The sequence below is a fragment of the Venturia canescens genome, chromosome 1 (assembly GCF_019457755.1).
Source record: "Venturia canescens isolate UGA chromosome 1, ASM1945775v1, whole genome shotgun sequence".
In the NCBI taxonomy this organism is placed as follows: Eukaryota; Metazoa; Arthropoda; class Insecta; order Hymenoptera; family Ichneumonidae; genus Venturia; species Venturia canescens.
In genome coordinates this window covers 17270326-17296930 of record NC_057421.1, presented here as the reverse complement: position 1 = coordinate 17296930, position 26605 = coordinate 17270326, and the positions used below count along the sequence as shown (strand labels likewise).

The following is a 26605-nucleotide window of genomic DNA, read 5'->3' as shown; positions in this document are numbered from 1 at the left end:
TCTCAAACCCATGTTCCGCATTCGTCATGTATTTTACTCTCTTGCTTTAGAGCCTCGCTCTCTTTCTCTCGTCTTCCATATCTCACTCAAGTGCGTGCTCAATCCTCTTGTTCCCAGCACTCACATTTACAAATTATCTTGAATTTCTTATGTCACCCTGGAGAAAACGGAAGTATGTACGGAGGAAAATTACAATGACGAAATTGTGACCAGTTTCTACGACGTTACTTTTGTGTCAAGTTTCACCTGGCAATATACTGATCTTTTCTAACGTTCGCAGAGTTCAATATCGTCAAATGAACGCGCGATCCAATACATTATCGTTATGCAATAAATGATTTATTCTTACCGCCATACACTTGAGCCATTCGAAGCTTCCTCGCTCTTTGTATCTTTGTTGCTGTATCAACGAGATCGCTCGAGATAATTCATAATTATTTACGTAAACGTATGTTATACACGGACGCGTCTCTGTTTCTTTTTACGAGTTTCAACTTTTGCAATCTTCAACAAAGCCGAGTATTGATCACGAAGCTTACTACTTTCAGTGAAGTAAAAATAAGCAGCTATAAGTAGTCGCGTGTGCATAAAAAATTCTGACATTTGCAGTGACAGGGCTCACTGGCAGAATAACTTGGCAATTTGGTTTCTATATATATCGATACGAATTACATGCGGTTGTATAGATGCATTTGAAACTTTAACCAACCCGATTATAACTGAGGATTCTTGCGGGCAAGTTTTGAGTTGAGTTCTAGCTGAGCCAACCGACGTTTGCTATCGTCAGGTGACTGAGTTTTCTTCGTTCGTTTTTTATTCTTATCCTATTCTACAAAGCCTCTAGTTTTTCCAACGATCCGCCTCGCTCGCTTCTCGAATCTCAAAAGTTTCGTTTCTGACTTCCCACGAGGCGCTTCCGCAGATTTTGCAGCACACACACGCACAGACAGTTGGAGCTTTGCTGAGGCAAGCTAAACTCTGAACGAACATTACCGGTGTACAAGAATGTGACAGATCCTTATGGCGAAGCTGAAGGGACTACGACGATCTTCGCTATATCGAGCGTGGTAGACCGTAAGTATAAGAGCTTTAACCCGTGGACGTGATTTCGATCGTTGGAAAAGAAGCAGATAAGGGACAAACGTAACTGAAAATGAAAATACAAAAAACAATGGAAAGAACAAATTGAACGAGCTTGCGGAAGAAATAAGACAAGGATTTTTAAGGCGCGTGTGGATTCGCGTAGAGCTTTTTGTTTTGCGTGTAAGTGGTGGGATGGCTGGAAAGGAAAACGTAGAAGAGGTTCACAGAAGGAAACGAACGACTGCTCGAAATAGAAAATGCCGTGTCGACAATACGTGGAAGAGTGCCACAGGGATGCTTCCTTCGAGAGAGAGAAGGATGCCACGAGAGTAAACGAAATCCTCGATTCCTCCGTGAGTAGAAAAAAGCAAAGAAAATGAACGTAAAAAAGAAGAAAGTGCTAGGAAAGGAAGGCAGTCGTCGATTGCTTATACGCGAGTGCTACAGGGTGGGGCATAGGACAGAGGAAAATATAAGACAGTCAGAGAGACCATGAGGTTTCCCAATCGATATCGCCTATCGGCAGTTTTCAATCAGAGGAAACGCGGTCGACAATGGCTGGCTTCCACCAACATTCCACTGAGAGAAATGAGACATTGGTGGTGGTGCACAGAGAATTCAAGACTAGATGCGATCTGGGAGCGGACGCTTTGAATCATTTTGACCAACTTTATAAAGGCTCCGACGAGCAAAAAGAATTGCGAATGGAAAACCGATCAAGAAAAGACTCGTGCAACGACAAAAAGTCCTTTTTTTCTTTGTACATCTGTAGAAAATAATTTCTCCATTGTACAAATAATCACAAGGTAGTAAGTCACGAAATTATTGTGTAGTCTCGTGTGTTTTTCTATGAGGCGAGATGACCTTTTCTCATCATCACACCGCTCAGAGTGACGGATCGTTGTTAATGTGTGGAGCTTTATTCTCAAACCTGAACAACTTTATAAACTGTTGTTCAGGAAAAATACATCATTGTATATGCGTCAACTTTTTTCGTAAGCGGATTCAAGATTGTATATAGGCCAACGCCTTGTGGTCAATTACGATGGTGCATCGTTCTTTTCCATAGAGCGGTTGGTATAAACGCATTTCACAGGTGTACGTTCGTGTTCCAATTTAGTACTGAAACTCTTAGTAATTTCATAAAACTCGCATCGTTTAATATTTCAAACGATAACGGGGCTAGATTATCTTCATAGTACGAAAAGCTGAAGAGTTTTCGCCTGTGCATGAGCGCGCTCAACGAAGTTTAGCACATCCCGACCAGACCACTACAGTCTTGATGCGAACGTTCGTCACTCTCGTTATGGTGTTGTAATACAAAACAGCGAGACTTGGAGAGTGGCTCGTGTGAAAACTATTCCCTGGTCTCTGCCATGCCTCGCTGTTGGGCCATTCCTCTGTGCCAGCAAATGTTCAAATAATGAATCGCGTGATAGTCGGAACATGCATTTGATGGCGAGGGCTTTGAAAAATATGGAAAATTTTGCTCACGGCAATTGTGATTGAATCAAAAAGTTCCAGTTTCTGTTTGAAGCCCGAAGATTGATCAGGGTTTGTTACCAGAACTTCGATGGTAGTGTGAACACTCTTATTTTCTAGCGTTTTCGTAGGAAGAGACGAACTAACAATTTGGAACGTTGACCAGCGTAAAAAGTTGATACCTCGTCGAGGCTAAGCAGAGGAAAAGCTTAGTTATAAATCTGATTTCGATCCTATATAAAATGCGAGGGAGCACACGATGTATCTGGAGACGCGGCAGCGTCTTGACGCCGAGTATTGAAAAGAAGAAGGCACAGCGAGTGGGCCCCGTTTATCTTTACTTCAGATTGGTCGATTTCCCCTTACTCGTGAAGTTGAAGGGGCCGCCATTTGTTGGGAGTTTATCGAATTAAAAAAATGACGATTACATTTGATAACGTGATTTATGCGCTTTCTATGATGAATACAAACTTACTCAATGGTCGCTTACGACAACAGACGAAGAGACGAAATAGGAATTGAAGGGAAAAGAAAAACAGAAAAAAATGAGAAAACAGGAACAAACGTTTTAACGTCTGTTTACAGTTTTTTTTAGTTTTTCGGTTACCTTGATTTTTGTCCTATCGCCGTTTCCATCAGGGTGTTTAGCACGTTTTCTCTAAACGTTCACTCTTTTGCTTTTTTCTGAATACTTGCATTCGTTGAGAGAAGACAATTCTTCATTTCCTGTTTCGCCGGTTCAATCAGCGTGGAGATGCAACATTTTAATATTTCTTTACGTCATCCTATCAACATATTATTCCTAGTTTTGTATCCTGGCAATTGAGAATTGGAGAATTAAACAGCGAGCCCTTTGGCGGGATCAGTGTTTTCTAGATTTGACATTTCCCCCCTTCTCGTCACTTTACTCGCGTCTCGTTTCACTTATCACGATCTCTCTCGGGAATCTCAAATGGATCGTGGTTACGTTCTTTCCCGTCTTCCCAACCCTCCATCCGATGATACCTTTTCGACTTGCCAAGGGATTCAAATCGGCAATAGAAAAGATGCATCAGGCCCGCCTGGGAAGAGAAATCGGCGAAAAATAGAAAGAAAAGAGATCGGAGGGTTCGGACGGTTATTCCCGGAGGACCGCAGTTTCCAAAATCCCCACGAGCAGTGACAACCCTCTGGTCTCACGCAGTGACAGTTTTCTTCTTTTGTAGTAATATATGGAAGTATATACCAGAAACGTGAACTACACGAAAGCTTCACCAGCAACCACGAGGTCACTTCAATCACAATCAGCCATACATCAGTTTATAAACCTGACTAGACGCTCCCGTTCATTTCGACTAAAAGTCCCGTGGGAAGGGGTTGTTTCTGTACACACTCCTGGCCAATATTCCGCTCGATTCGGTTAGCCCTTTTGTTGGACAGTTTTCTCTTCTTTTCCTCTCCATTACTATCATTCATGGTATTTACTAAGTGATGGATCGTTTTCACCAGCAACCTTTTCGTTCATTCGGTCTCTGATAATATCTCGCGTTTACGCAATGGACCGAGAACTCTTTTGCGCAAATTCAAGTCCGTTATCGATACAGTTTCGCATTGAATTAGGAGAAAAAACATAACCATAATTAATACAAACCTCTAGTTATCGTTGAAAGCTTATTTCTCTGTTTCACATCCGATCAAGTCGATCGATTTCTTCATATTTTTCGAGAGTGCGTAGTCGCATCGGGGAGGCAAAAAAAAGTACGCGCGAATGCGTGACCAGGCAGGCCTGGACGGGCCCGCGCATCAATCGCTAGGCAGGAGGCACTTTTTCTGACTTTCCAATAACCCCAACCAGGTGCAATTCGGTAAAAATGTTGCCGAACTCTCGACCGGATATTTGACGGTTCTCCTCGTCCTTCGTAAGTCCGACGCAGCAGTGAATATGAAGAAAGAATAATTGCAAGCAACATTCGAAGGGATAATGAAAACAGGAACAGCGAAGTAAGGAGAAAAGTGAAGTAGAGATAATAGAAACGGCACGTAAAAACTGGAAATGGATAATAAAAATTGAACTGAAATGAAAAAAAAAAAATAAGAAAAATAACGTTTCCATCTGACATTTTTATACAAAACTCTTTCTAAAAGCGATGCGTTGGAGTAAGTGCAGAAATGTGAGAAAGCCTGTTGAAGTGGAAGCGATCATACGAAACAACGTAATTGGTTTCGGCGGCTCAAGTTTGTGAGTGAGACATAAATGCCGAGTAATGTTAAGGCACAAATGGCCGGGTAGTTTAGATGAAAAGGAGCTCGTCAGTTTTAACACACACATATATGTGTACAGGTCGGGTAAAATCCTATGGATACAATATAATATGCATGTGCATACTGTACATATATGTACACACATTTATTGCGCGAAAGAAGCTTCGTCCACAGCAGGAAGGTCTCGTTGTAATGTCGCGAGTGAAATGAGACCCTACTTCGCTCCTGTCTCTTCATTCCCCTGTTTCTGCTCATCTCACCATCCGCTTAACCAAGAAACTCCGTGTGACCGTTAACGTTATCAGGTCGTGGGTGAACCACTATGTGGCTATCACAGAGGCGGAGAGGGAAAGAGTGAGAGCAGAGAGAGAGAGAGAGAGAGAGGGGGGGGGGGGGCAGGTTAGGGAAAGAGCGACAGCCGGGGCAGACCATCACATACCTAGTCGTTTTAACCCAAGTCAAATTTCATTAACGCTCGTAGCAACCGATATTCCTGCGGTGTTACGCGCTTGTATATGTACACGCTGTGTTTCACTTTCGTGTACATACATGAAACTTGGAACGTGGATGGATATATAAATGGAAACCTCCAGTGTTTTCGATAATATTGAGACTCGTTTCGAAACACGTACGTACGACGTTCACTGCACGAAACAACATCCCGAGAGGTTGCTGGAAAGCTGCAACAAATTCCTCTGTGTCATCGGTATCCAGCTTCGTCAGATTCAAGCGGAATGTAATCAATTATGTGGGATTTCGCGAAAATTTAAAGCCACTACTATAGACAGTTACGAATACGGATAATTTCATTTTATCTATAATATTAACGGAAGCGGACACGGGCGAACGGAAGCAATTTCGACATCTAATTTATCCTTATCGTGCGTACTTATCGATAGAATCTAATTAATGTGATTTGAAGTATATCCCTGCTAGCGTTGAAACAAAACTATACACCTTCGCCTTGTCGTAGTATGCGTTATTCTGGTGTCTCATTGTTAAATTATTTTGCATCTCGATTGTTATTTCCTTCGAGATTTTAAGTATATAGTTTAATTTATTAAGGGGGGTCCTGCTTTAGAAAATCAAAAAATCGATTGTTTTCGGGAATGTTTTTAGGATAGACGGAAATAACTCACCGCATGGCGAACTTTTCGATATTGTTTCGAGGATATTTCAATAGTACAAAAATATTTTTTGATGTAAGGAATACTAATTTATACATGATGGCTTATGCGCCAAGTCTAATTGTCGAAGTTTCTCAGCTACGTACACAATATTGTACGCAGCTGAGATCGTAATTATTGTCTGCAACAAAAATTCCAATTTTTTTTTCCATATTCATATATTTTCCTTCCATACGAACCTATAAAAACTCGAAAAAATTGCGAAATTCTATGTTTACAGCACGTTGAAGTGACATTCTTCTTTTTTAGAAGCGTTTTTTTTCCAACTCACTAAAAATATATAATTTTGCAATTTTCTTGGGTTTTTATAGGTTCATATGGAAGAAAAATATATGAAAATGGAAAAAAAACATTTGGAATTTCTGTTGCAGACAATAATAACGATCTCCACATTGTACGCAGCTGAGAAACTTTGACAATCAGACTTTGCGCATGAACCATGTACAAATTAGTATTCCTCACACAAAAAAGATGTTTTTGTCCCTTCAAAATATCCTTGAAACTATACCGAAAAGTTCGCTACGGTGAGTTATTTCCGTCTATCGAAAAACCTTCCCGAAAACAATCGATTTTTTGGCTTTCTAAAGCAGGACCCCGCCCCTTAAACCCTTCATTCATTAGCGACTTTCGGATAAAAATGTTCATGCAATTCACCCGCTCTGGGTTCAGTTTAGGTTCCAGGTTGAGTCGTATACTGTAAATTGAGAACCTCGATAGATCATTTGTAAAGTATCTTACGATAGTCAAGCATATCTAATCTTCTCCCGAATGCTATAATTAATTAATTATTGAAGAAACAAATTTTGAAAATTTTCGAAAACAATTGGAAACGCTATCGCTCCGGTAAAGAGTCTCTGGCAGCAACTCGTCACATATATAAATGTACTTGTCTCAGAGTCGCTGCCGCGACTCTAGATAGCCAATGCAAACAGTTGTAACTAATTCAGGCGTAGCTTGTAGGAGGAGTAATACTCTTCCGAATGTACAATGTACTCTATTGCGGCATGGTTTCTCGTATACCTGTCGCACGCAGGCTTTTAAGTAACGGATGGACTTTGCGGGTACTTCGCACGTTCTTTCTCTTCTCTTCGTTTTCTCCTGTTTCTTTCTTCTCTCTCTTTCTCGCTCGCCCTCTTTGCATGAGCTTACATACATGTATATCGCGCGTTACAAGCTTGCGTGATCTCTAGCCGTTTACTAAACCGCGTGTGAGTATATATACATGTATGTAGTTCCGTTGAGAGAACAGAAGCCGAACAAACCTGATCGCGTTACTTTCTAGTAGCTTCGGTAGTCGATCCTCACAGTGGTTAACAGCATCGTACCTTCAGTGGCCCGTCGCATTAATACTCTAACACTTTCCTGAAATTAGCGTCAGATCCTCCAAGTTTTCTTACCCTCTCACATGAATCCCTTTCGCGCGCCACTCACAAATCCGTTTTTTTTTTTCAAAATCGTCGTTCTAACGTGCAAAGGATCCGCGATGATGAAGCTCGTCTAATTTTTTCCATCGCTATCGCTTCCATCTTCCATTCCTCAGCTCTTGTAAGTTAATACTTTTATGTTCAACCGAGTGAATTTACGGGGAGCACAAAAACGGGAAGATCTTCGTGACGTCATGACATTTCGGCCGCATGTTTCTCGCTCTGCGGTTCGATTCATTCGGGCTGGTGAGAGATCCATGATACGAAGTGATTCGCCTTCAATCTGTACATTCGGCCCGTCAATGTTGAGCTCCACTATATGGCGTCGAACCCCATTGATTTCTCGCTGTGCGAAAGCTACACTGGAATAACGGATATCCTACGATGGACGAGGGAATCATGATTTCAGGAATGAAGCGCATGGCGCCTACTGAGACACCCCGAAATTGTGTACTGGGCGCACGTGACTCGCATATAATTTATATACGGATGGTGTCTTATATATAATGTGCGCTCGTATTTATTTGTTTTCTGGACAAAGCATCGCCATCGGAGTGAGCTTTCCTATCCGTTGGCACACACGTACTCTCCAATCATTTACCAATTTCTTTCGTGGTGACATTCCATTTTTATAAATTCATCAAATCTCATTCATTTTGCAGGTTTTCTGTTGGACCGGTGGGCGTGAGTGGAGAGCAACGCAGGAAGAGCAGTGGTAAGCGTTAATTATATTTTGGTAACGAGCTGTATTCAAGGTCGAGATGCGACAAAAAGCGATGAAGTGGGGACAAGGATTGAAACTAGTAATTAAGGGTGGAGAACCATCCCTGCGTACGGATCACATTTCGCATAGGGACGCGCGAGAACACTTTTAGGCGTAAACCCAAATAATGGTAGTGATATAGTCGAAGCGTGTCAAATTCTTAAGTGGTGGATCGATGAATATATGTCCAGTGGAAAATCGTGCTCTGGCAAGGAAATGGAAGAGTGAGTCGGAGAGCAAATTTCCAACGAACACTTTCAAACATTTTTCCAGACCTTTGAAATACCCGTAAAAGTATCATCGTGCAATTATTTAAAAACAGATTATCGAGCATCCCGAATCGCTGGAAGTTTACGCAATTTCGGCAAAATTTTAGGACCCTTGAGAGTGAAAAGTTGAACAGGACTCGTCGAGAGAAGTTCTAAGGATCATTCCTTCACGAATATTCATGGATCGAAGGTGGCCTCTATGGAATGAAATGCTTGGTTCGTGTGTATATAAAATTCAGTTGAATGTATATGAGAGGGTGCACAATATACAACCGGTAGCGTATATAAATATTTAATGCACATAAATCGGTCTGAGTGCAGTTAAATTACACTATATTATGTATAATCTTATTAAACGTATATATCTATACAAGGGAGTGTGTAAAGAGGGTAATTATGAGTCGTATTTCTTTTTCAACCAGTTCTATCGTTCCTGCCACTGTACATTGTGACTGCGCTAAAGCTCTGCTCTCTTTCCCCCCGTGATTCGCGGAAGACTTTAAGAGACAGACGTCGAATCGTTAACGAAGTTTACAGTGTATATCTAAGAAGGCTTTTAGAGCCGTTAAAGAAGTTTTGAGACCCTCCACAATTCTTTGGAATTCCCATTGGATTGCTCTTTTTAATATATGCACATCCTACGTTTATATATCTGTGTAGCATTTTCGGTCGTCGTTTCCTTCTCTCGTACAAGTTAATGCTCTTTGACGCAATATTGTTGACAGTTTCCTTAAATAAAATAATCAATAACTCGATACTAGTCGACGAAGAGGTGAAATTGTAGAAAACAAAAGCATTTTTTTCGATCGAGAAGAAAAAAGGGTCTACGCACTTCTGGCTCGGATCTTGTTTTCTTGCTCGAAATTAGTGGCACATCGATATTTCTAAATATAAAGTTGAGGGGATTTTACAAACGGTAATCCGGTAGACGATATCGTCATAGCGTGATCAGTTAACCGTTGGAAGCAGGGTGTCTAGTAAAAAGGAGTGAGAGAAGTAACGAGCGACCGGGACGGGGGATTACAAACTGAGAACGGAAGTAGGATAGAGAGAGAGAGGAAAAACTCGTACAGAATGAAAGCGGCGGAAGACGTGAGATAAAAAAGAAAATGGTTGGAAAAATAAAGGATGAAGGAAAGAATAAGAAAGAGGAGAGCGAGCGTCACGGCAGGAACATAATAAATTTTACGAAAAGAGATGCGAAGGGCGGAATACAGTCGGAATGCGTAAATCATAGAACGATAATGCCGGATGTCAACCCGCGGCACGTTTACGACCGTGTACTTAAATACGCGCGTATCACCGCTCTAACCCCTCTGCTGCGCCAACGCTAAGTCTCGTTCGTTGTTCACTGTCCATTGCGTGGGTGGGCACACGTGCGCAGTGAAGATTGACGTATCAAACGCACCAGCCTCATAACACCCTCTTGACGCGCACACGTACACTCAGACGTTGCTTTATATTTCGTTTTTTCCGTCTCGATAGTGGGAGAGAGACAGAAGGCTTGGCGCTTCAAGAGCAGGCATCCAACTTTTACGTCGCTATTTCGGCGTCTTCTAATTCGTCGTACAGTTTACTCCTCTCTCTTTTGTTCATGGTGATTTTAGTGTAGAAACGTATCACAGAGATTTATATTTTTTACGAGCGTTATGTATACCACTTGCTCAATGTGTGTGCTATTTTTATCAATGCCAGCTAAAAAAGACATGAAAGCTCGTTGACGTAAAACGTTGATTGAGATTTCACAATACCTTTTGGAGCTCCCACGAAGATCACAATCAATTCATATTTCAATGGTTATAAAATACGCTATTCACGTAGGTAAAGTATATATAACGATAAAGATTCTTATCGGAGACTCATTTTGTATTTCTTACATTAATGTTATTCAACGCTTCGTTTTATATGCTAGTTCATTGCCCTGTGACACGTGCATCTGATTACTCCAACGTCGCTTGAGCACACGTCCGCCCTTTTTTTACCACGTATGCGCATTTCAAATGCTTCGAGTTCACAGCTCATTATGAGCTAAGAAATTCCCGAGTGGAAGCGCTTGTGCTGGTTCAACCCTCTTAATTCCCTATGCCAAGAAACCAGTAACATATGGTCTATTAGGCCTAATAATAGCCCAATGTGCACGCTGCGGGCAGAGACCACACAGCAATATATCGTTCGGAATCCACCTTTTCTTCTCGCTTGTTTTGTCTCTTTCTCTCTCTTCTCTCTCTCTCTCTCTCTCTGCGTACAAGTTCGCGCATTCCGTTCTACGGGTACGACAGTACGACTACGAATTTACAAACAAGCGAGGCTAAATTCTTACGAGGGAAAACCCGGACGGTGGCACTAATAAGCGCGCAGTGGCCAGCACGTAGAAGATTTGTAACGGCGCCAGGCTTCTTTTTCGCCTTTCTCAGAGACAGATAGGGAAAAATATGCTTCGCGTGAATAAAGTGAATTTTGCGACTGTTAACTTACTGCGAGGCAAAATGCCGTCGAAAAGGTAAGAGACAGTTCACGAAAAGTTAGAAAGACAAAAAATGAAAGAAATACGAGAAGTGCGCTTGTCACTGTGACACGAGCTTTGTAAAACCCGCGACAGGTTTACGTAGCCAGAACGAGGAGCGAACCCCTCGTGCGTTTCTCCGCAACACATACACACGCACATTGATGCGTAAAGCATCGTTGCGCTTCTACTAGTTGTTCATTATATTGTGTCACGCACCCGGCTCTCCAAAAGTATCCTCATCTCTGATATATTCACTAGCGAATGAGTCTGTCGTTCCTGGATCCCACCCGGTATAGCACAGAGCTAATTAAATCTCCGAGGATCTCTCCGGCTCTCACGTGCGCTTTCTTCTTCCATATTCTCTCTCGCTCACTCAATTGCTATCTCCACATGTGTGGAAGCTAATTCACGGAGGGGAGGCGCGTGCAACTGATTAATCGCGACCAAGGGCATTGGGTATAACTCGTGGCTGATAAGCACAAACATATATTTAAATCATTCCAATCGTCAACACTGAAATTCTTATAGTTGAACTACCATCGATGCTTTTTGCTAATTTTTTACAATGCAAATCTATCCGCATTATCAAAATTATGTGCTTGATAATGTCGCTTATAGTTATGGCCATGCACATTGGATTAGTCTCAGTTCTTCGGAGCTGTAATACTCAAGGCCTTATATACACTTCCAGCGGGCGAAAAAACGTGATTTTCTTGATTTTTTTTTTTCGACAAGGGAATAAATGTTTATTGAAAAACTGTGAACGACATTCATTAGTATATATGTTCATAGATTTGTACCATTTTTTTCATCAAATAATTTCTCAAAATGGCGGAACTCTAGCTGTATTCCAGTAGCATTTTTTTTGAGCATCAGTTGCGGTGGACGTGATAACTAAAAAACTATTAATCGCCGATCCATACGAAATTTATATCACGTATTTATTATAATAATAGCTTGGGCCTGGACGAAGGATTTGTAAAAATTTTGATTCAAAAAACAATGGCGACAGTCTTAACAAAAAATTCATTTTTTGCCGTGCTAATTCTCGGTTTTTTGTTACTATTTTTTTTTCCAACAAAATACGAAATCCTTCGTCCAGGCTCTAGCTATTATTTTAATAAATAAGTGGTATAAATTTGGTATGGATCGGATTAATAGTTTTATAGTAATCGTGTCCACCGCAAAGGTATTTTTCAAAAAAGACGATTCTGAGATAATTGCGTTTAAAGATTCAAGTATTAGACGACCACGCGCACTGGGTGGTTGGTTGAAATACCCATAGCTGCGAATCTAATGCTCCGATCTTTATGAAATTTGGTCTTCAGACATTGCACTTGAAGAATATTTAATAAAAAAATTTTCAATTTTTCCGCCCATCATATAGGGCCTTAACACAAGACCTTAAACTTCCAGCTCATCAGAAATTCAAACCTTTCGATTAAGATGATGGCACAAGAAATCGTTCGAAAATGGAAAGAATATTTCGTCCCGCGTGTACCGTCCGAGGAGGAAATTCGCCGTCTTTGAGTGAATCTGCTCTGCTTTGATGATTATTTGACTTATTGTCAGCACATAGACGTCAGATTTATAGATATGATAAAAGATTCTGGAGACGATGAAAATGTCTCTTTTCCTCAAAATACGTTCAGTTATATTTATCTGTGTTTGTACATACGTTTTTTTTTTTTATATGGAATCGTTATTAAGTTGAGAAAACATCAAGTGAGTTTTGGTATCAACACAGTACCCAACTTTTTCCTCTAAATAGATAACGCCCTCTGTATGCGAGTGTTTCGTGAACTTGCATAATGAGAGAGATCTCTTTTCAGATGTTACTTCTACTTATGATCCTTCATTCCACTTGGTTGATTTCCACCTTTCGAAGCACAATATGCCATTATATATTTATACAGAAAATGTAGGATCCGACACTCTGCGGAGTGCAGTACTTCACATCGACTTGTTATATGTTCCAGATCTCAAGACTTCGCTCTATATGTACTTGGAAAATGAACGCACCGAAAGCTCCGACTGGCTGTGGTTCAAGGGGTACGAAAGATAGATGAGATGAATGTCGTACGTTGAATGTAGTTATAAAAATAGTAAATCTACGACACTTGTTACTTGCAGTGATTCAAACTGCACTTGTACGCTGAATTCCATTAATGCCTGGACCTGTCAATTGTTACCGACCGTTCAAGTTGCACATATGACAGGTCCAGGCATTAATGGAACTCAGCGTACGTGTCACTGTCATATTCTGGAGCAATAAATTAAAAACCGAAAAAAATAACTGAACGATAGAAATAATTAAATGATACATTTTTTTGGGTCAGATACGTAGTTAGGTTTTCATTCAGATTGAATAATTTTGAAAAGTGTAACGTATACCAGCTATTTGAGTATGAGCCATCTTATCGAGGGATGATTATTAATTTTTCATGTTGATCGTGAACAGTCGACAAAGTTAGTTTGAAAATATATATTTTAAAAAACCCACATTTAAGTGCGTTATCGAGTGCTTTTGAAGCTCATACTCATGCATGTATGAGGATATTACAGTTTGAAGAAATCGTGAAACGGAATTTTTGATTTTGCTGCGAAGCACGTTTCTCATCATCGCGTCAAATAAGCAGTGCTCAAGAAGAAGAAAAATTTCTTTCGCGCTTTACGGAAACGACGTCTTTTGAATTCATAAAAAATTACTATCAAGTTACTAAGTTTGGTGTCTCTCACTTCTGTGCACGCCTCCTCGTCCCTCTCTCTCCCTCATTTCCTATCGTTAAAGTATATCCTGACTCTTGTGTAAAACACCCAAGTCATATTTTTATTTATGACTCTCCATAGGCGAGGGTGAGAAAGGGGAAATATAGTCAGCAGACTGTGCAGGTTCTGCAAGTGCAGCCGACAAGGTGTGCCCACTTTTTCTCTTTCTCTTATTTTCTCCCCGAGATTGTCGAGGACCTGCCAGCCAAAGTAGAGTTGAGTTTAACATCACTAAAGGGGGCTGCTGTTGGTTTCGCTTCTTGCACCAGACCCTTGGCCCATCGGGCGCGCCACGTACCACAGCATCGTGTGCAAGTGGAAGTTGCGGTTTTCCCAAGAATTTATTTCTCAGCTTTGCCACGTTCTCGTTCATTAATAAACATCGTGTGGCTGCTGCAGCTAGAGGAAAAGAGGTACGCGACGATACGAAGAGCGAGAAGGAGAAAGAGCTCGCTACGGAGAGTGCTTTATATTGGCGTAGTGAATATGTTTGTCTGGGATTATAATATTTCTGTCTCTTTCGTGTGCTGCTCACTCTCTTCTGTATACATACAAATACATTTTCACGAAATGGGTTATTGCGTGTGCCTTTTTTCAGTCGAAACATCGCGTCTCGAGTCTCTCGACGCATCCGACTTGATGCCATTAATCGCTGTGGGTAATGACTCGGTATTCAAATGAAAAGAATAAAAAAACAAAAATTGTTCAAAATCTCATTTGAACACTAAAAAGCTTGGGTGCTTAATAACTCGCTACAAAATTCGGTATCGGCTATAGTAAATGATACTGCAATCTGTGACGCTATACAAACGTAAGTGTCTGCACTTCCCTATACATTTACTGCATATACTGATAAATAACCGCTGGCGAACCGTCAAACCACAACAGCTGACTTGCCTTAAAACCACTAACGAGACTTTTACGATTACGTGCGTAAGGAAGTCATTAGCAAAAGCACAACTCACAATGGTGTACACTTGGCTTTAATGGGCAACGCACTCTTCGTGATGCATATTTCTGTGTACGTGAGAGAGTCTCACGAGCCACCTGAACTCACAGGCACACGTTTGTACATCCTGGTTTTTTTTTTTTAACCACTCATGAAAATTAGTTCGTAGATTTGTTTTCATTATATATTCCATTAGGGATGAAAGTGAGTATTGGAAAAATAGCATGAGTTTTTGTGTGAATACTCATACACGGTGCATGTGTTTACTGAAAAATGTTCACTTCGTCAATTTTCTATTTTGCCACAGAACTATTCTCCGCCCCTTATCTCTCTCTCTCTCCTTACCCTTGCATATAGTTTGAAAATATGATACGGGTACTACGGCGATGCAAACAAAAACGTTAGTTTTATTTTCCATTGAGTTTTACAGCTCTTAGTACTTGTCGAAGTACTCTTTTAAAATTTGTGATTCAAAAAAAAAGTCGAATAAATTCCGCGGAGAAGTAAAAATTTCAGTCTCGTGATCGTTAACCAAAACCGATAAAAAACATTGAAGTCATTTAAGCGCCCTTTTAATACTTTTATTGGAGCTTAAATTTCGGGAAAGTTACTTCATTCACGAGTACTAACAAATCGAAAAAAATGTCGATTTTATTTGCACCACCCTAATGCATACAGACACAGGCTCATGAAGTTTGCGATTATGGCACTGTTGTATGGATACTTTCTAAACAGCGATTTTCACAAAGTTATATATATATATCTATATTTATAAATGTACACTGTGTTGATGTATAGAAAAAACACAGTGAAGGCTCTTTCAAGTGAAGTGCGTAAAAGAGAAAACTTGATGGGCGGAAAAAAATGTGCAGCGATGAAAAACGAATCCTGTGGTCACTCCAATTTGTTACGAAAATCGGGAAAATTGTTAGCACGAAAAAATTGAAAGCGGCCTCTCAGATTTACCTCTGTAGATCGTTTTTTTTAGCTTTTTGTCTTCGTTCTCTCTGTTTTGATGCGTACACTTTGGATGTGATGGGTATCGATACAAACACACTATAACGGTCATATTCCTGATAGTGTGACGTGATGAAATAGACGGATATTGAAACTGGTGCACGAGCGAAAAACCTCTTGGCACAAACCTCGAGGGTATAACTGCGGAGCAGATAAAAAAATCTGTAGTTTTGGTAAAATAGAGAATGAAAATTTCAACGAAGTAGCCAGACTGTTATGTATTCTCAACGTGGCAATTCTTCTTCCCTGGTCTTAAAATAGCATCACACTTCCATCCTCTGAAAAATTGTGCTTCCTCTCTCCGGCAAAATCTAATTCGGCTTGACGGCAATATGGTGGATCGAACAGTTCTCTTTTTGAATGTTTTTCATCATTCAATATTGAAAAAAAGAAAAATAGTTGAACTCACTATATTTTCGAACAACTCGATGGAAATTGTTCGATGAATGAAATTTTTCCTCAATGTATAAATGGGGGTTTTGACGGTGGAATTCAACAATCTAAATGTGTTCGTTTTTCGTGTTTTCTTCCATTTTTCTTTCCGATATGAAAAGTAAAAGTAAACAACGTTCATAGCAGACCACATTAGAAAAGCTCGCTTATGCTTTTTACTTTTACCACAATTTTTCCGTGGTTTTTCATTTGCTTACTGCTCACTAACCTGTCATGAATGTTTATTAAAAATAGTAAAGAAATCACGACCGGTCACGCAGTGTTGACAATGTTTTACTATATTCATAGTCGCGAGACTTTAGTTGCCTTCCAATAGGCAATTGCTGCTATCAAATAATAACGTAGCTTTTTTGTATAGTACACACAAAAACGAATGACAGAAAACCCTAAAATCTTATCCCCACAACTCTTTCATCATTGTTATGGAAATGCGAAGTTGAGCTATTTTCATGTATCAAACAAAAAAAAGCAAAAACACTCGTTATCCCAGGTTTTACGGAGTTCACGTTTCACTTGAACAGTGTTGCATTTTTAATTTTCCTGATTATCAGTTTTTTGGGTTGTCGTGGATACGCTTCTGTTTTGTTCAAGATATTTTCGTCGTATTATTGAAATATATTTAACTGCTGTCATTCGAATTCGTAGCTTGTCTCAGGTCGGGGTTTTCTTGGCTCAGTGTCTTGCAAACATTACAAAAGATCACGCGATACTTCTTCGAGTTGAAGAAGACTCGATTATGCAGGACAAATTAAGGTAGGAAGGGTGCTTGCTGCACCCTTCCGTGCTCAATAAAATTGTCACTCTCTGTCACTGTGCAGGAATTTTCAATTTCTGGTAAATATAACATCCGTCAAGTAAGCTGGGCTTTTATCCACTCGAGCAAGTCTTAATATAGCAAAGACAATTATCGTCTTGCGTTTATTCGAAGAGTTTCACTAGTTAAAATAGTTCCTCAGCTGCTTCATGTTAAGCCAAAGGTACGAAAGCATTACACATGATACTGAAAGCCGAAAAAAAACCCGAATGCTCTTCGGTGTTAGCAAAGTATCAAGAGTTTGAATAGAAAGGTTTTAGAGGATAGTAGAATATTTATGCGCAAATCAACCTTCACCACAACCAAAACATGCCACGAGGCCCTCGCTCATTTTGCTCTCGGAAAGGGAGTAAGGCTGAAGCAAACGAAGAAGGAGAATATAGTCGTATTACTCTCGGGTAGGTTTCGCCTGTTGCGACAGCGTCTGTAGAGGAAAACCATGTAACGTCGGAGGTGGTGTGAGCTCCCACGCTCAAACGTAACTTTTACGATGCACTTAGCCGGCCAAACTGAAACGTTGAATAAGACCTGGCCATTCGTAGTAGGGAATTATTCTCATTGGTGAATAAAGACGTGTACGATGAAGAACAAGACGAAAAAGACATAAGCGGAAAAGGAAGTGTAGTCGAAGTAGTAAACGGATAATTCAGCTATTAAAAACAAGAATTAACTTTTTAAAGATTTCAAAAATTTTCAGTCATCACATTTTGTTACATTGAGTTCAAATTTGGAGGATCGTCTCTTTCCATAACCGATTTTCTGACGAAAAATTGGCAGCCAAACAACTGCTCTAAACCCACAGGCTTCGGTTGACGATATAATGAATCCAGTTCATGGTTTTTCTTCGGTTTTTCTCACGAAATACGAAATAGAAAATTATGATGAGTCGCATGAATAAAAAATGAATTAATCAAATACCGCTTAAATGGAACTCAAAAGGGCCGGTAAAAACTCGTATTTTGCGACACCCTTATTACTCCTCACATTGGCTGTTTCTATCTTTAGGCTATTCCTACGTGGACCTTCAGCCTCTCCTCTCTCTCTTTCTCCTTTTCTTCTTTCCTTTCCTTCTGCTTCTGCCTACCTAATCACCTGGGGACCTAATGCGATTTCAGCTAATAAAGCGAAATTACCCGTATCAATGGTACTAGCGCGATAGTGGAAGAGGGTAGTACCGTAAGTGAGATTGGGTTTCAATATCAAAGAAGCTTCACCGCAGCAGCACTCGGTAATTTGAATTGCTCACAGTTACCTCTTCACTCTTTACTGCGCCAGGACCTGCAGAAATCACGACAAACGCTAACACCATTATTATGTACTCATTTCGTTTCAATCCAAAGATCATTCAAATTTTGAGTATACCTTTGAAAGCAGTACGAGTGCAAACTCTTCAGTGGAAGAATATCAATGTTTGCTTGACCATTTTTTAAAATCAAACTGCAAACCAATATTTTCAAAAATTTCAACCGACATTCCACTTGTAAACAAGATTTTCCGAATCCGCCTGTTCGCTAGGCCTTGTTAATAAAGTCTTTAATATTTCTCAGGTTTCTTAATCATGTTCGTACCATTTTGCATGAAATTACAACCCCTAAAAAAGAACAAGCCACGATAAATCTTTCGTCTTCTTCTATGATCGCGAACTCGGATACAGAGCCTCCATCAGTATAATCGTCGCGTGCTAAAATTTTCAATTAAGTATAGAGACGACAGAAAAAGTGGAACATCGCTCCGGATTATCGTCACGAAAGACGTTTTTCAAGCTGTTACGTCTCGTATCGTGTTCTCTTATTAAAATGAGTATTATTATTTTTTTCGTGCTACATATTACTGAATGATACGTTACGTATTTTTTTCATCGGACACTTCAACACAAACTTCCAGTTGAGACGATTTGTAACGAACAAATGACTCAGCATATTAAATTTTTCTTGCGAATCTTCCACTTCAACTTCTTTCAATTCGATATCATTATCCCGTCTTTGCGTCTTCCGCAAAGTTTACTAAGACCATTAACAAATAAGATGGAAAGAAATGGCAAAGAAGCACGAAGTTGACCCTGAGATCGATTGACAACTTGAAGTCACGAATTCTAGGAATGTAAATGCTATTGAATACGTCGGCTCAAAAGAAAGGAAAAAACAATGAGATGAGAGATGAAACAAATATGTGAAACGAGACGAAAATATAGTCCGGCATCCGTAATGCGCTAAATATGTGAAATCATCACAAACATTAGTGCTCAACATTGTTTGTATTTACGTTTATACTGATCTGGAACAATCAGCCTTTTCTATCAGTCTTGAAATGGGGTGTCCAGGGCTCCAACGATTGAGTATCTGTGCGATGAGCTGTGTCGGAATCCAAGTACAGCTGAGATATAATCTAAAAGGTATTGCAGCATTTTAGTTAATCCTAAAAAAGTATCGTATCATGTCAGAAGAAATAGGGTGAACCTCAACTAAGTACGGGTGCCGATATTTCCTCGTCGACAGGGATAAGTGAAGAGTACAAGTGTCAGGAGCGCAGGTATCACGAAAGGCACTTGGGGCGAGGACTACCTACAATAAAGAGCAACGAGACTCTCAAAGCTTGGGTAGGATAACTAGGACGGCGTGTTTATACGTTGTAAATTTGCCGTTCGAGATTAGAGCCCCTGCGGCGTCATTGGGTACATTGGCATTCGCGTAGCTTTTCTACTAGGCGTCACACACGTTTATGGCAGAGGGACGTAATGCGAACTGGAAGGGGAAACGCAAACACGTTCGCTCTTTTCTCCTCTTTGACCTTTTTCGATACGTGCCTTATGTAAATAATATACGGTGGTTCGAGAGCGTGCGACAATGATCCTTCCTGAGGGTCACCCTGTGCCTGTGGTTCTACTGTTTTAGGCTCGAAATGACCCAACTCTCGGTCGATCACATCAGCCCTCGATGTTCTTGCTGTTGCGAGCTTTATGAACGCTTGTGCAGGTATCACGCAACACCATCATTAAAATTCGATCAGATAATCTTATTTGCTCCGCAATTAGAGTTCCAGTTCTTCTTAACGCTACTACTATATTGGTATAGACTTTATTCCTAGTACAGACTGCCTATGAAGGGCAGAGTGGCTGAACGCTCTTCCGCGGTTTCCAGTCACGCATAACTTTTGGGCCAATTACTATTCTAAACCTGCTGGGCGCCCTTGTGGAAGGAGGCAGGTTTGTGAGACTCACAAAACGCCTTGACACGTTACGCGAGATCTTTCAAAATAGTAGACTGCGAAACTCTAACGACTCTTGTCATCAACCTTTGACTTTTTCGTTTGCTACTACGTTGACTCGTTTTTTTTTTTTGAAACCTCCATTCACGGGATCTGATGAACTGGTAGATGGGAAGCCGAGATACCATTTTTTCGGTCCATTCTGTATTTTTCGTAAAGACTAGTCAAAAAACAGTTCGCAGTTATACCAGCTACACGCATATAAGTAGATTATTACCTGTTTGCCGCGAGCCAAAAGTTTCACTGCAACTAGTCGCTACGATGAGTAGCAGTACGAACGGGTTCAATAGAATTCTTCTCGTAGACCGAGGCATATTTCCAACAAAATCAGCACCGGTTTGTGTCGCGCCTGCGCGACTCTTTTCGTCTTCCTTAGCCAACTCCTCTCATCGCTGACAGTTTTCCTGCAACAATGAAAATAACAGTTTTAGAGAAAAATAAATACTAGCCGAGGTGGAGGATTCATTTATTTATGCTTGCGGCAGGATTCACATGAAATGAGGGTTTAATGGGAATAGGAATTCGTAACGAATAAACAGTGTGTTGAAGAAGACCCAAACGTTATATAAACATGTATGACTGTGCACACAAATGAGTAATTTTTTATTAACGATACATTAATCCAACACTTTCTGTGTTTATTTTGAAACACTCTCCTTTCCTACGGCACTGCACTTTTATGCAATATATAATACGGTTTTTATTGACGGCGTAGCTCACTTATTTGTATCGTTTGAATGTGACTACGTTAGGACGATGCCGTTGCTTTTGATACGCCACTCGCTCGTTCCGCGGTAGACAGTAAGGGGGTGACAGCGAAGTCCCAACGGGTGAATGAGAGCCAGCAGTAGCCCGGTCCATGCTATAGTGTGGGTAACCCTCGGGCCACGGCCGCGTTGGGTTCCCATTATGCTAAACCGCAAATGGAGTCCTGCGATCGAGTATCTGGTCTCTCTTGCTCGTTGCCGGAGGTGCACAATGGCGATATGGGGGCGATTTGCCTCTCTCTCTCTCTCTCTCTCTCTCTCTGTTCCTCACGGGATCTCTCTTCCAAGGTGTAACGTTACCCAGAAATTAAATTCGTTCGTTCTGGCGCTGGAGCTCTTCAGCCAACGCCACACCGACGTCACTATGCTGTTACTGCTACACCGCCATCACCAACCCCCTGACGTGGTGTGCGCCTGACGTTGCACAAATGAGTTCGCTGCGGCGTATCGCCGGAGCTCCGAGAGACTGAAATGAACGAGGGTCTCTCTACGCTCACACTCCACTCGTTCCGCGTTGTTCACTCCGGTTTCTTCGAAATCTTATGGTAAATTTTGGTCACACTACGTTCTTCGGTCTTTTAAGAGGATCATATGAAAATTCTGATGCTTCTTAGTTACGTAGATCATCCACGGTGCGGAATGAATTATCGGATATCGTAGCGGAATTTTAAGTTCTAGGTCAATAACTGACAAACTTTATTCGCTGAGGCCTACGTATCAAGTATTGATGCAAAAGGTGAAATTCTCGAGGTGAATTCTCCGATAGGCTTGAGTCATTCAAAGATTTATGATAAAAGCAATGGCCGAATGTGTTTATAACGTCGAAGTATTGGTTGATTTATGAAAATGGAGCGCCTTGGGTGGTCTCTCCTGATCCTTAGCCAAGCTGCAATTTCACATGGAAATCCAATCGGATTCGTTCAGCAACGATAACGAGTGGTGCAGTTGTACGAGCTCCCGCAGCGCACGAGCTAACGCTCCCGCGTTGAAGATTCTCCCTCTCGTTACACGATCATGTATTCGACACATCCATTCTTTCTCAGTGTGTACGAGTATGTCTATTGTAGTGTGTGTATGCAGCAACGATTATTGCTGGGTCAAACGGATGAGGAAACGTATGCAACGTTGAACACGAAGGTCTGATAGGATGTGGAGGTATCATATTTCAAGCTCTAAATATCAACTCTTGATTGGTGAAGTAGGCAAAAAAACACCCGGAGAGACTCAACTTCAAAATGATTTATTGTTCGGTAATCAGTTTGCAAAAAAAAACTCACGGCAATTTCTACATCTCCAGAAAATAAAAATAAAAGTCGTTGGATTACGATCAAGTTGAGCAGTCAGAGAACCCAATTCCTTCGAACTCGTGCACGATTTATCGACATTAAACTTGTATTGTACAAATCGCGTTTTTTGGTTAAGCAAAATATTGACAAATTCGATGGTACGATTTCGATTTTGATCTCAGTTCACTTTGGCGAACAATGCAAGATTTCGGTGGTTCAGTTGTGAAATTCTGCTCCAACAGTGAAACGAGTGACAGTGAAATTGTAGTGGGACATTTCAAACGTTGAGCCAGAATACGGGTGCATTTGAACTTTCATGGGTTGTCGACAGACACAAGAACCACTCTGTGCTCCTCCATACGATCTAACCTCTTCCAACAGTTTGAATGGTTTCTTGGAGCAACATGACGGCAGCGCTAAAGCAGTGAATAACTTTCAAAGCAATATAAGTGTTGCAATAGAAGTTGCAACAGAATTGTAAAAAAAAAGTTTAATCTCATTTTGAACTTTGGCACAGAACATGTGCAAAATTTTTATCGAACTACAACGAAGTCAAAGTGATCGAAAGATCTTTTGTTTTTTTTAATAAATTTAAATCCTTTACATTTGTTAAGCTGCGAGCTTAAAACCTCTAACTTTAGTTTCAGTATTTTGTTAAGACTTTAATTAAGCCTTTTTGGTTACAACTTATATTGAAGTTACCAACAATCCCGTCGTACATTCCAGGATACAATTATAATGTAAAACAGTTCCAACCTTCAGCCATTTCATTTTTTTTTGCAAAAAACAATCATTTCTTTCGTGCTACAATATTTATTAACGATTTCTTCAAGGCATATTTTTTCTTCCTTTGTTTCCTCGTCATGACAAAGACTTAAAGTCAACAGTAGTTTTTTCAACAGGGTAGATGGAAAACGACGCTACTTGATAACTGGCTTAACAGAGAATACAATACCCTTGAACCTTGAATCTTGCCACAGCTTTTGGTATGCAATTTTGTCAAGGCAGGTATAGTAAAGATATCAGCTTGTGCTGTGGCAAAGCCAATTACCACGTAAGAAATGGTAACTGTGCTTCACGACCAGTTAACAACGGTGTCGGGAATTGCATTTTACTGACGTATTCTTCGTGGGAGACAATGACCACCAGTTATAGTACCTCATACCAGTTACAATACTCAATGTTGTGATTAGTTTCCTGCAAACTATGGGGACTGTAGCAAAAGCATGGAAAACGAGTTTTTTGAGCTGCTCTGTTCAATGATGCCTTGATTTTTTTTTCTATAATTTTGCGTGCGAATGTACTAAATATACGATTTTTACCAAGTTTCTCATTTGATTCATCTTCCAAAGTCTGAAATTTGCGAAGATAGAGAAACCTCTGAAAAATGCTAAAAGTGGTGATACAGTTTTCATAACTGGTTATTGAAAGTATCCTAAAAGGGTCGCCCTCTGGTCATCGACAAGTTAAATAACGCCTTCGCTAGGTATATTTCGTGGAGATATGGTAAAGGAAAATATTGCCTAGAGCACTAATGAAGAAGTTTTTCTTTGCGATAGATAGCATACGTGATGCCAAACCATAACGAATTCTTAGCGATAATTTACTCACACGGAAGACCAAACAACTTCAAAGTGATACAAGGTTAACTCTACCAAAGGGCCAATTCGAAGCATCTCCTACACGTCTTGTGAAGCTTCTGCTTCCACAGCTTTTGAGAAACTGCTTCGACAGTGTGAAGCATCAGCAGCAGCAGCAGCAGCAGTAGTAGTGTTAGTAGTAGTAGAAGGTTGCTGCAGCCAGCCAATTAAACCCAGGAAACACTAACTCGATATTAAGCAAGAAGTTATATCAGTCCTGTACTATGCTTCCTCACTCTGCCCATCTTTTTCCAGTCTGTTCTTCACTTGCACTAGTAATAATACTGTACCGGTTGGTCTCCATGGAAAGAGCTTATCTTTCATATCTTAGACGACAAATGAAGTCTTGAATAGGTTAACTTTATTCCAAGATTAAAACAGAAACCCTGGACCTGATTTATCTGCTTTTATAGCAACCCCTCACAGAGAAAGGTAAATACCCTCGGTTAGCTCCAAGTACTCGTATCATGTATTGCGGCGTTATGGAACTTGCTTAGGTATTTAATCTACTGACACATGTACATGATTATATAGTCGGTATATTGGGAAATAATAGTGAAAAAGTATAAATTTGAACGAATCATCCTTGCACTTGTACTTTAATATGTAATACTTATTGACATGTTTTTATATTTCATTGTCACAAATAAATTTATTTCATATCTTTTCTATTTTATACATAACGCAGCAGGTCAAAAAGAGAAGAAATATACCGCGTATCAGATGTGGATTATTGAAGGAATCTGCGAAAAGATATTGCTTTCCTCTTTCACCCCTTGAATGCCTAGGATGTATCGTTCTATTTTTATTCAAATCAATACTGCTATCGACCATATATTCATGAAGTTTGCTTATTTACTTTGGCGGTTATCGTTGCTACTTCATTCTACTCGGTAGACAGTTGAGTGGAAATTTTATTGAGAACATCTTGTAATGTATGAATTTCTATGCTATTTCGAAATGGCTGTTGAACTTCCTGGTCGATACTAACAAAATTTTTAATTACTTTGATGCGCTTGCGTGTCTGAGTATTTTTGTCTTTGCATCAACTAGAAATTTCAATTAATTAGTAACGCTAGTCGAAAATCAATTTGACCTCAAGTACGCTTCTTTCCGTTGAATGCACCTCGAAAAATCATTACCTGAAATACGAGGAAGAAAAACTCATTAGGCTTCCACAAGAAAAATCGTACTTGAGATTTATCTCATTAATTTATCCGTGTCACCCTTCAAACTCTTTGGTTGATTTGTAAAAACAAGCCAGCAGTAATGAATCTCTCGTATCCAGCACACAGTTATACTAATGACTTTGACCCATACTATATTCAGCACTAAGTTAGACTTCCAGCTCAGCTATATAATAGTAATGTTTGGAGATCCAATCTCCCTGGCTCACGGCACGCTAAGTCATCTCGCAGCAAGACGACGTTGGTGTAACTGTCACCCGGATGCTCTGGTCTTTGCTGTCCCCTCCTGTTCGTTCTACTCATCTTGCCTAGTCATGGTAGCCATTGCCTCTCCCGCGGGTGTTCCAAGAGTGAACGGGTGACACCAGGGTCGGACGGACAGCGGACTGACGGCCGGCCAGATGGATGGATGGTTAGTGGGTCGAGCTTTATCGGAATACCGGGACCTGCTCGCACTCACGAATCCTTATCGTATGCTCGCGTAGGGGTGAACCTAATCTCAGAGGATCCTGCTAGGCGTTCGAGGCCGAGTGCTCCGCATCGTTATCTCCCCCGAGTCGGTGGACAAGCACACCGGTGGAGCACCCGGCACCACCAACCTCTATCCATCTCTCTCTCCCTCTTCCATTGTCTTTCTGTGTGCGAGCTAAATAAAACCAAGAATAGTTGCTACTGGCTACGGTGATGCTTTATTTCGGCAATGGCTACGATCAGCACTGCCAACAAATGCTACCGCTACTATTATCAACGACAAGGGATGGGCCAAAAATAAGAAAGCTTTGTACACCAGTTGGGTCGAGAACTTGACTCACTGTTACGGTTACTAGTGCAGCTCCTCAATAAATCCTTGCTGTGCTATCCGTACCCTACATGCATCAAGACCAGAGTCTGTTTCTCTGTTCTTTAGATACGTCTACCTTGGTCTCATTGCTTTTTCTCTCGTAAGTCTACGCTGTTACTGCCACTGGTGTTCACTGGGCTCTGGTACTCACTGGGAATTTCCACTATTTTGTAAGCTACTTTTGTCGACATAGAATGCATGCAGTACTAATGTTTGGATGTCCTTACATGTCATCATGCGGAATGTTTTCATATGCACTTACACATAACGCTGCTACCTTTCCTGTTTCTCACACTACTTTGTTTATGCGAACTAGCATAGTGTAGTGTTGCACTGCGTTACATACTTATCGGTGTCAAAGAGCTAACTAACTTCGTCTACAGGCCCTGTTATCTGCGTAAGATTCTAGCGACTACTTCTTTCTGCGTTCCCATATGACATTCTGACCCTGGTCCCCATGGTATTACTTTCATTGTATCCTCAATTCAGTTCTTATAATCGTCCACCTCCCCTTTCGTAATATTCTTCTTCTTCTGCTCCTACCACTGGCTTACCTATGTATTCCGATCGTTCTTGTGGCACTTCTCTTTGCCACCACTATCCCGTGACTCTAGTCACGGGAACAACGACACTAGCTGAATTCCACTGCTTCAATGTACCTCC

General features: G+C 40.7%; 1 protein-coding gene and 1 long non-coding RNA gene across 5 annotated transcripts in view; one reads left to right on the top strand and one right to left on the bottom strand.

Annotated features, from left to right (window-relative positions):
* The window catches only part of LOC122409172 (uncharacterized), a 29136-nt gene extending 15976 nt beyond the window's left edge, over positions 1-13160 (top strand). The window contains exons 2-3 of the long non-coding RNA XR_006260624.1: positions 8080-8132; positions 12935-13160. This is a non-coding gene — a long non-coding RNA (uncharacterized lncRNA). The remainder of the gene's footprint in view (positions 1-8079; positions 8133-12934) is intronic.
* LOC122409151 (uncharacterized) overlaps positions 1-26605 on the bottom strand; it is a 178856-nt gene that overhangs the window by 67513 nt on the left and 84738 nt on the right. For all 4 annotated transcript variants that reach the window (XM_043416487.1, XM_043416504.1, XM_043416480.1 and 1 more), the window contains exon 5: positions 20439-20625. In XM_043416487.1, coding sequence (XP_043272422.1) covers positions 20439-20535 — 97 coding nt within the window. In that variant the 5' untranslated portion in view covers positions 20536-20625. The remainder of the gene's footprint in view (positions 1-20438; positions 20626-26605) is intronic.